Source organism: Mytilus californianus, unplaced genomic scaffold, assembly GCF_021869535.1.
Source record: "Mytilus californianus isolate M0D057914Y unplaced genomic scaffold, xbMytCali1.0.p SCAF_8, whole genome shotgun sequence".
NCBI lineage: Eukaryota > Metazoa > Mollusca > Bivalvia > Mytilida > Mytilidae > Mytilus > Mytilus californianus.
In genome coordinates, this window is record NW_026262734.1 from 57,957,777 (window position 1) to 57,969,607 (window position 11,831).

At 33.3% G+C, this 11,831-nt stretch overlaps 1 protein-coding gene across 1 annotated transcript in view; it reads left to right on the plus strand.

Annotated features, from left to right (window-relative positions):
• The window catches only part of LOC127712675 (uncharacterized), a 137,541-nt gene extending 126,010 nt beyond the window's left edge, over window positions 1-11,531 (plus strand). The window contains exons 5-6 of the mRNA XM_052219265.1: window positions 6,613-6,753; window positions 7,364-11,531. Of these exons, the coding sequence (XP_052075225.1) occupies window positions 6,613-6,753; window positions 7,364-8,556 (1,334 nt within the window). The 3' untranslated portion in view covers window positions 8,557-11,531. The remainder of the gene's footprint in view (window positions 1-6,612; window positions 6,754-7,363) is intronic.
• The last annotated feature ends 300 nt before the right edge of the window (window positions 11,532-11,831 follow it).

The following is an 11,831-nucleotide window of genomic DNA, read 5'->3' on the forward strand; positions in this document are numbered from 1 at the left end:
TATTGATAGGTTATGGAGGCACGGAGCTCCCTTTCGATAAATTTGATTTTATTTAAATTGTGTGAAAAGGCCGACTCTGACTTTTACCTTATGTTTGCATTGGTATTATTTGGGTCTCAAATGGAAAGAAAAGAAATCAAGAATCTGCTTAAATTTTGGTAAATGACCTTTTATAAGCTATATTGAAGTCTTTTAGGAAAAGAAAAATGATGTTATTGGGCAAAATATTTTACATGATATTGAAGGAAAAAAAACAAGGAGTCCGAACATCTGACACAAATTCCTAAACCTCACCTAAGTACATCCTTAAGTTTATAGTTTATCTTCATAATTCGGTCATTTTCCCAATTAAATAAGTGATTGCTTTTTCATATAATATCTTCTGATAAATGTAAAGCTTATATAGGAAACTAGTAATAACCGTATTTGATTTATCACAAAGTTGAAGACTCGCCATGCCACAGAGCATTGTCTATCTTCCTTCGTATCATTCTTGCTACAGGTTTTGGTTTATGAAGCAATCCGTTTTCCTTACTTTCCTCCCAAATTCAGATCATATCAAGCCGTGAATGAGGAACTTGACTTAATTTCTGAGCACCTGTAAACAGAAAAGATCTATAATTTTACTTTTTCTCAGCATTTATGTTTGTACTTTTAAAGAAACTCACACGTGCTTGTAATTTAAATAGTGTGTATTCTTAGTCATACCGAGTGACATTCAGACCTAAAAATATTTTTATTGCACCTATCTAACACACTGCTAAATTATATATCTTTGGAAAGGGGAAAATGTTTAGAATTCATTTTGCTCGGTCGTATGGTGCATATTTTTTTCAAACCGGGTCAAAGGTCAGATGCGAAAATTTTCAAAGTTTTAAGAATTATCAGTTTTTCGTAATGTATTAAAGGTGTTTTGGGTAGTGTCGTATGGACCTACAGCTAGGCCTATCCTCATAATGTATCCCTGGTAATATTGTGATTCAAAATTTCATAGCTTGTCTTTAAAATCCTTGCCTTCAAACGTTTTCGATTAAAGCGTGACAGATGAGTCTTTGTAGACGAAACGAGCGTCTAGCGTATAAAATTTAAATCCTGGTATCTATGATGAGTTTCTCAACAAAAGTGTTTGTTACAGAACATTCGTGAAAGATATTGTTGTAAGTTGGAATAACTCTGAAAAGGGTTGTTTAATTCGTGTTGTCAAATCTACTTAATCGATTGTCATTCATATAAAAAAAGAAGATGTGATATGATTGCCAATGAGACAACTCTCCACAAGAGACCAAATGACACAGAAATTAACAACTATAGGTCACCGTACGGCCTTCAACAATGAGCAAAGCCAAAACCGCGCAGTCAGCTATAAAAAGCCCCGAAATGACAAATGTAAAACCTAGCATATCTCACAAAAATGCAAACAGTTCTAAAGGGATTATCATAAGTCGAAAACAAATTGGAAATTAATGCCATGGTAAAAAAAACGAAAAACAACAACAAGACAAACAATTGTACACAAAACAAATCGTAGAAAACACAAAACTGAGCTACATGAACCCCACTAAAGAAAACCGGGCGTAATTGTATGTGCTCCAAAACAGTAAGCAGATCCTGCACCACATGTGGTACCCGTAGTGTTGTTGGTGTTAGTACAAACTGTGTAATACTTATAGATAAATATAACTGACACAATTTAAATATGGAGAAGTTACTGAAATCGAGAACAAGCAAAATGAATATCACGTTCTTGAACACATGTAAACATACAACGTCCAAGAAGCTGATACCTAAAATGAAATCGATATGATATAATGGTCTGGAATAACGGTTACCTTCTTTGGTTTCGCTTGTAACCAAGCAATTTATCGTTTCGGTTTCGTTTTAAGCAGCATACACAAATAAACCTACAACTACCAATTACGTATATGGTCAACTTTGCCTGAGGAAGGTAAAACTTTAATATTATATTTGTATGAACTCAAAGTTCACAAAACATTTATTCCATTTTAATTTGGCCTAAACCACAAATCTGCATAAAACGGGATTAATCAATTATGATAAGCCAGGGGTACTCACAAAGAGGTAGAAAAACAAATAATAGTTTTTCCATGCGCATAGGCACCATTGCTAATATTCATAAAACTGTCATAAATTTTGCCAAATTATGCCAAAATAAACCTGATTTTCCCGAAATTCACATGTATTAAGGATGTCACAAATACATTACTTATAACGGAATTGGTGAAAATCGTTTTAACTTAATCAATTGGACATTTGAATATATGGGTTCACAAAATTATCGCATATAAAAAATTCTGATATTAGGGCCAAAATTAGTTATGTCATAGATAATGCATATTTTAAGGTTTTTCTTGACCGAGGGGTGTCAGGATTAGTCAAATGAAAGACCGACCGTAGGCAGGTCTTTCTTTGGGCAATCCTGACACCCCGAGGTGTGTTATACGACAAGAAAAACCTTAAAATATGCATTATCTGACTTACATACCGTCAATGAATATTATTTTCTGCAAAGATTTGCATAATTTACATGCTATTTTACCGAACACACGAAAGTGGGATATTCTTTTCTGATGGGTTCAGGTTCTAATATGTAATATGCCCTACGGTTCATTTATAATGTGTAATAAAACTCACTAATTAAACTAGATATATAAACGTTAGAAATCATTGTCCAGTTTGAATAGAAATAGTACTGTAACTGCATGAAGCAAGACACAAATGAACTGTTACGGTGTATGAAAAATACAGGTCACTTTGTAAGTAATGTATTGTATCAACTTTATTTATGAAAGAGGGATGTTTTTTTTTGGTTCACTTTGATGACCTTTTTATCGCGGAAAAGCAGATTTTTTTAAAAACAATTTTGTAAACGAACAATTCAGAGTAATTGTTTTCTCTCTTTTGTCGGGCAATACAACTTTTTTTTTATATAAAACTCAGAATTTGAAATACATATTATATCCCCTCCACATTTAAAGTACGTGGCTGTTTTTCTATAGTAATTAAGAATATTAGATCATTTGATCATTAAATAGAGTAAAAGGTATATAAAGATGTTAAAAAAAACTGGCATGAAGAAAGCACGAAATCGTGATACATGTACATGTAACACGAAAAACGAATATCCGTGGTCAAAGTATGATTTTCAATACAAAGTGAATAAATAAGATTTTCAAAATCCTGCACATAATGTGTTAAAACTGGCTTGATTTAAAGTGTTATGAAAATGTTTGCATCATTAAATTCATCTCACATAATGTCCCTTTATTGTATCGATAATTCAACAAAACTTAACATTCTTTGTTTCCGAAGTTAAAATGTGTGTAATTGACGATTTTTGGTATTTCAGTCTAATAAACGGAATAAAGGATTGTTTCTGCCTTAAACCTACGAAATGTGAAAAACTAAAATGTAAACCCTCAATTTGCAACAGCACACATTAGCTATCAAACGAATTTTACTGGGGTAAATGTGATATCCGTAACTGCAGTTACGTATATCCAAAGATGGCGGACAATATTTCTGGTCAATATTTCTTTTGTCAATTCTGTAATAATTATGTATTATTCTTCGGTATTTTGTGTCTTTTTTAACGTATTACTAAATTTGAAACTGAAATACTAAGTGTTTTTTCATAGTTCAACCGGTAAATGTAGAAAACAGCCGTCCAAAATATCGCGATGATATGGGTAACTGAAGTAAATAAATTGTCAATGATATACGTAACTGGAAGTATTAATATCCGTAACTGATTATTTTTTTTAAACAATTCATTCATGTTTGAAATGAAATAAATGTGTCCGGTTATCAAAACTGTAATAAATCGGAATCTGAATTGTTCTGTGAAGTCTTTACAAATATTATGTGAAAATGTATTGATCACGCTACCAAGTCTGTATTTCTATATAGTCAACAGCATCCAAAATGAGCTAGAGAAAGGAATTTGGGTAGCTTATTGCAGATGAAATATGGGTGGCAATCAAGACAAAGATATCGCTTATAACGAAAAAAAGAAAATAATAAAAATACCAAGTTAAATTGAAAGCGGACAGTCCTTTAGCAAATGACAAAATCTAGATATCAAACCCATATTCATAAACTGTCATATTCTTGACTTGGTACAAGCATTTCCTTATGTAGAAAATGGTAGATTAAACTCGATTTTATAGCTAGATAAGCCTCTTGTATGACAGTCGCATAGAATTCCATTATATCAACAACAATTTATGAGCTAAACAAACAGACATGATAGGTAAAAATGTTAGAAATTGGGTTACTACAGTCAACATTGTTTTATAATCTAAATCACTATAAAACAAAATTTAAAACTACTAGTGTTTCAACAAAGAAAAACAAAATTGCATACAGACAATTTAAAGATAAAGTTGATGAGCGAAATTTAAAGGCAAGAGTACAAATTGAACATAGCACCATAACACAATGGCGGAATGTATGAATACTGAGCCACGCCAAAAATTAATCAAACAATAACATAGAGTAACGGTAAACAATATATATAAAGACAAATAAAAGTAGCACTATAACACGTAATTAAGCTGATAAACAACGTCAGTACATAGAATCTAAATTGCATGACCCCCAAGGGTGACTGGGGAATAGAAATATGGTCTCCGTTGGTCTCCCCCTTCTAAAACCATAGCCAAAGTGGGGCGTCCGTTTGGCTCTGCGGGATTTATCAAGTACGCATCCACGTCCAGTCAGAATGAGTACGTTAAATTCGATCCCTCGTGTAGAGAGAGTGCCATGCTCTTTGCACGTAAAGAACCCTTGCAACAACTCGTTGAGGGGTCCATAAGTGGCCTGTAGCAAGGCCAAATTTCCGTCCCTATCCAATTTACCATAATTTTCCCGCGGCAGTTCAAATTTCCCCGATCTTCATTTCGGACGGCCTCTATTGTAAGACCTACCTACTGTATCTATTTTTAACTTTATCTCGACCTGAACATATATAAAAAAAGAAGATGTGGTATGAGTGCCAATGAGACAACTCTTTACAAGAGACCAAATGGCACAGAAATTAACAATTATAGGTCACCGTACGGTCTTCAACAGTGAGCAAAGCCCATACCGCATAGTCAGCTATAAAAGGCCCCGAAATAACAAATGTAACACAATTCAAACGCGTCAACTAATGGCCTTATTAATGTACAAAAAAATTAACGACAAACAAATATGTAACACAGCAACAAATGACAACCACTGAATTACAGGCTCCTGACTTGAGACAGGCAAGTACAGAATGTGGCTGGATTAAACATGTTAGCGGGCGCCCAACCTTCCCCTAACCTGGGACAGTGCTGTAACAGTACAACATAAGAACAGACTATAAAAATTAGTTGAAAAGGCTGAACTCATCAGGTGGATACAAATAAAAATAGATCTAACAAAACACTGAATGGACGTGGGAGGGTATTTGTACATCCCAACAACAGAAAGACACTAAAAAGCTAGTTCAAAACCAATAAAAACTAATAAAAAAAATTATGCATCTAAGACTAAATTATCAATCATTACACATCCAATGATTTAGTGTGAAGACGTCATAAACAGTGGCATGTTTCTAATGTTGTAATAAGATTGTAGGCATACATTTTTTTTCAATTTCCGATAATTTCTAATCTTTTGACGAATTTATAACAGCTTTTTTTCCGAGAAAATGTTCGTCCGATCTATTAGATCGAGGATAATGAATGAAACAGAAACAACGAAACTCAACAGTTACGGATATCCTTTTCTAAACGTTTATTACAGTTACGGATATCAGAGTATACAGTTACCCATATCCTCGCGTTTTTTGGACGTCTGATTTCTCCATTTAGCGGTTGGACTATGAAATGAAAATCTTTGTATTTGTATTTCAGTTTCAAACTTAGTAATACGTTAAAAAGACACGAAATACCGAAGAATATTACATAATTATTGAAGAATTGACAAAAGAAATATTGACCAGAAACATCGTCCGCCATCTTTGGATATACGTAACTGCAGTTACGGATATCACATTAACCCCAGTGAATTTAATGTTCGAGTAAATTAAAGTTTGCATTTTAACCAGGAAAAATAATGACCTTATACAGGTCATTATTGTATGCCTTGAAGCAAATTTCATTGAAACTTGGTATCGTCCGGGTTGAATCTTCAAAAGAATGACCTATCGTTCTGAAAGAAAATAACTCCGTATAGGTATATAAAGTCATTTAACTGCTTTCACATCACAAAAGTTATAGGAGTTAATGTCATGCATTAAATTCTAATTTTAAATTTTTAAAAGTTGAGAACATACAATCGATTGTCAAAGACACGGTCTTCATACTGGGTCTCGAAGAAGGCATAACATTTCATGTTTCCTTTCTTTGAAGTAGATCAAAGGTAAAACCCACTTGGTTATTTTGTAAAATATGTTCCTTATCAGAACACGACTGCAATTTTTTTTCTTATAATACATTTTTTAGCTTGTTTTTTGACTTCAGAAACTTAAGGAATATAATTTCCAATTGAATTCAATTTTAAAGATTTCATTAAAATAGAAACTGAGAAAAACGTAGTTAGTTATATAAATATAATATGTTTCAGAATATGTCCCTATGTTTGAAAAAAAAGGTTTTACAAATGAAGCCACAGTTATAATGGATGCAAGTAAGACATCGCCTACATCAATTGGTCTGGTTGCTATAGTACCGTCAACAGAACTGATTTATCAGCGTAGTTCTCCAGGTAATACTTTGCACCAAACTTAATGCGGGTTATGTGCTGCCCGTAGAATCAGTTTAAACTATTGCAAAAAATGTAGACTAAAATATGACTCACAAAATCACAGTGGAATTTTTCGACTTGGTCAAGTTATTAGCTAACATTATTAACATGACGGGGGTTTATCAAACACTTTCAAACGCTTACAATAAATCAGGGACAGTTGATAATATAACTTGGTCATTATGATACTAAAATGAACCCAATGTGGACTGATGCATTTCTGATTAGCATAAGTATTAACGTACCATGCATACACCACATTTTAAAGATCTGCTGAAATGTATGCATACTATAAGGTTAGGTGCCAAACGGTATGCAAACTTAAAGTTAAAAATCAACGATGATCAATCTATCGAAAAGTACATGAAATTCAGTCACAGCGGTCAAACATTCACAGAAAAAACTACCAATAGTCATTATTGTTAGTGATGATGTTCACGAAAACTCTTAAAGAGAAAAGCATGTCCTCAAATTTAAGTATGTTTTAAAAAACGGGTTGCGTTTTCAATAATAACTTATAATATTCAATCACACATTTGTACCTTTGAAAATTGTTATCTTATATTTTTAGGACAACGTGATGGAAATTATGTTGAAACTGACATTTACAAACGTATAGATGGAATGCGAGTAAGCGGGAAAGAATGCAGGAAGACAGCTCTGTCATATTCTCTTCTTGTTTACGCTGCACTACGAGGGTCGATATCATTAGGACAAGAATATTCGCCTGAATTTACTGAAATAGCAAAATATATAAACGACTCAGAACATGTTTTGGTTAGCTCAATCAAAAACACTTTAGAGACGAAGCTTTTTCCAGCCTTTTTAACAAAAGTGGGCAATAGTACCTACAGTCCACGAGACAAGGCTGTCGCAAAATCAATCATACATTCGTTTGGAAAAAAGTTTGAGGAGTGTTTATTGAAGTTTTGTAGTTTTGATATTCTCTTTGATCACGTGCGCTTTAGGGAAGTGAATGAAAATGGTGACTTGCTTGAAGTCGATTCTGAAATATTGGCCAACTCTTTTTTTTGGCGAATTCAGTTTAAGCAGGGTGATGCCTATTCAATTGGTCAATTCATGGGAAAGTTGGGAAAAGAAATAGATTGCAAAAAATTTAAATTATTTGTAAAAAAATTGCGACAAGGTAACGGTGATATAACATTTTACCACATGAACTCTTTGCTAGATGGCCTTACAAGGGAAGGTACTAACTTTGATGTTTTCAGTAAGTTACCAACACTATACGACGCATTTGAACGCAAAGTTGACAACTACCAAAATACAATATTTCATTTTATAGTTGCACTTTATTCGAGAAACGAAAATTACAAAACGTATATGCAACACTTTTGTGAGAAGAAATTTGTGCTGTTGCAATTTGAAAACTGTGAAAGACATACAGCTATAGATTTCGCTTCGTTGCTTGGGAGAAAGGAAGTTATTGCAATTGTAATACGCAGTGTGAGTTTTAATCGTCCAGGGATGACCAACAGGATTATCGAAATGGTTACAAGAGGTGTAGAAATATGGCAAATGCCAAATGCAAGAGTAGATAATCTTATAACGATTTCATTGAATAATGTTGCCCAAGGAAGTAGTCTCGATTATACGGAAATTGTGAGATTAATTGGCAATGATTCTGACACTCAGGCGGTAGATGATGCTGAAAGAACAATAGATATATTTAGCCGCAATATCCCAATTGCTGTTTCTGCTATTTCAGAATTGATCAGAATTTTCACAGGTGGATCTACAAGATAACAACGATTTAGAAGCAGAAATAACTAAATATTGAGTTTTATTGCAAGTTCACGAAAGGAACTGTTATATTCAATGCATTAACCGTACTACATGTGTTTGTCTCTGTCTGTATGTTATTTAAACAAGCAATGATACATTTTCATTATCTTTGTTAAACTGAACGGCACCTTGCTTGTATGTCTTCGTATACTTTATTATCCTTATGAGAAGTTGAAATGTCATTCTGGTAAAGAACCTTTAGTCCTAGATACATGACTTTTTTATTAGTTGTTTTTGGCTTTGAACTAGCTGTCAGTAACTGCGAGTATACTCTCAGATCTGTACTTAGCGTCTTCTTGTTGTGGGGATGTATAAGTACTCGTCCACGTTCACTCTGTGTTTTTGTTAGATGTATTTCTATTTGTATCCATCAGATAACTTAAGCTTTTTCAACTGATTTTTATAGTTTGTTCTTATGTTGTACTGTTACACCACTGTCCGAGGTTAGGGTTGGTTAGTGCGAGTTTAACCCCACAACATTCTGTATTTGAACCTTTTTATATTATTTCATAAGTCAGTGAATAATGCTAAGTAATAAAGCACACACATAACATTTAGATCTGGATAGACTTTAACTCACTTGAAAAGCTAAAACAAAAAATAATTGCAAAATGTTGAAATTATTTTTTAATTCATCTTTCTATGAGTAGCAAGTTGACAAGATTTTTTGTTCCACGATGACAATGTACTTTTCCATTTGTCTTTACACTTTCCAGACAGATTGCATTTGGTTGTCCCATTTTAATCGTAAAAACATCAACAACTTTTCATGTGTATCTTGACAATTAACGTATGCTTTCGTGCAGTATATTATATCTCATGTATGAAGTAACATAGTTCGTCTGAAAATTTTAGACTATAGCTAGTGTAACGCGTCGCTGTTGGCTCGTGTAACCCCTAGAGCAACAAGAACAGTTCCGGGGCATACCCTAGAGAAACGCTTTGAAGTTTGTTCGCACACCTTTGAAACAACACGTTATAGTTTTGGGGTGTACTAAAGAGCAAAAAATTACAAAATAAGCATACATGAAAGCATCACGTTGCCTGTGTTATGCCCACCATAGAGTAGCACCTAACAGTGTATAAATGAAAGAGTGCTTGAAGTGCAAATTCCATACTCGAATTAACCATTTCCGACATTGCAACATGAGAAATATTTTCTACCTAGTTTCCGGCCATTTTTTAAATTTCTTTATTATCGTATTTCAAAAAACTGATGATGGCTATTCGTCATTGACATGCAGGCTCTGAAAAATTAACCTCTCTAACATGGGCACTTTTTTCATACTTGAAGTCCCCGTTTGAAATTTAACTTGTTTAACATATTCTTAAATACGAGTTCAATACAAAAAAATATCAGGGATATGGTTGAATGCAAATAACTAAATAAGTGCAATATTTATCATGCATTAATTGTTCTAATATATACGCAAACGAAGTGATACGCGTTGCTCTGGTGTGCACGAACCAATAGTTGTTCACGCGTACGGGACGATGTAACCTGTTTCTTAGCATGAACAAACGATCTGTTCCGCGTTGCTCTGGTATATATGCACGAACGGACAGTTATGAGTGTCTCTCGTGTACGGGATGGTGTAACTTGTTTCTTTAGTATGCGCAAACGAATTGTTACACGTTGATGTTGTATGCACGAACGAAAAGTTATGAGTGACTCTCGCGTATGGGACGGTGTAACCTGTTTCTTAAGCAAGCTATCTGTTAAGCGCTGCTCTTGGGGTACACGAACCACAGTTCCTCTAGTGTTGTTCCAGCTTACATGTCAAAATTTTATTGCTAACCGAACGGCACTTTTAATAGGGGGTCATGGATTCAATTCGAGAATCGGTCACACAAAAGATTTAATTTATGATTGGCATTTATTGCATCTCTGCCTATCACAAAGCATTTCGAGATTAAAAGCAAAGATAAGTCGACTCAAAGTTCGAATAATGTGGCTGGTTTGTGGGTTAACATGATAGATAATTAGTTCAGTCCTTTGGTCTAGCATAAAGCCGGGTATGTTCAAATCTTATTAAAATATTTACGTGTTGGCATAATGTCATTCGCGTATAATTGTTAACCTGATCATTTGTAAATATTGAAATGTAGTATGTTTCTTCTGTGTATTCGGGTATCTTTAAGGTAGCTGGGGTGTCTAAATGTTCAACGATAGATTTGTTCTAAAACTTCTATAAAAGACTTCTGAGTCAATGTACTGTCGAATTTTAATATACAAACGGTGGGTCACATATCACTTTTTTTCGTTAAAATACATTGAAATAAACGAAATTACAGTTATTCTATATGGGTAACATAGGGGAAAAAATAGAGGAAACATTAAACAAAAGTATTGGTTAAAATTCAATGAGATAATTCCTTTTTACAAATACTTCCGAAATATCAAATAAAAATAAGGGGTCACGGGTTTGCCGAATCCAAAATCAAAAAACCACAAATTGTTCTTTCAAATTCAACATGTTACCTTTGTTTTTAAACGGATTTGTTTTCTGAAAATTTTGAAAACACTTAATTACACTTTATTTTTCAATAGTTTAGTCTTTAAATTTCAGTAGGGTTTCTTTCTTTTTGAAAACTTATGTAAAATATATATAAGCGAGTAACATGGATAAAGTTGCATGTTATTGTACGTGAAATAGTATCAATTTTATTAAAAGTGTCCAGTTGTCTTAAATTTATCGCACACAAAGTAACATTGGTGTATCTCATATGCAAAACTTGGAGGTTAAAAAATAACACAAAAACAATCCAAGGATACTATATAAATCCTTAAGATATCAACTACTTGTATTTTTTCTACAATCCTTTCTAGATAAGTGTTTTACTAAAATATCTAATACATTTCATATTTGAGTATTATAGTCTACACTGTTGTTTTTTTTTTTTCCTTATTCTAAGAAATAAAGTTTGCTTCATTATTCAGTCTCGTCGTTATTTTTCATTATGTTGAATAAATTGAAACATCACTTCGCAAGTCATTTATTTAAATTCAAAAATTTCACAGATGAAAAAAAAACTTTAAGCAACAATATGAAACCTGTTTTAAAAGAGTCCGCTGAGTGTCGTCTGTACATTTTATTGTCAAATTTCTACACTACAAATGTAAGATGTAAGTAAAGCTCAAACTTATATGCAATAAACTATTTGTAATACGGTAATTAGAGGTCAGATATATGAATTATTTGAGATGTGAGTTATACGTCAATACGACAGCAATC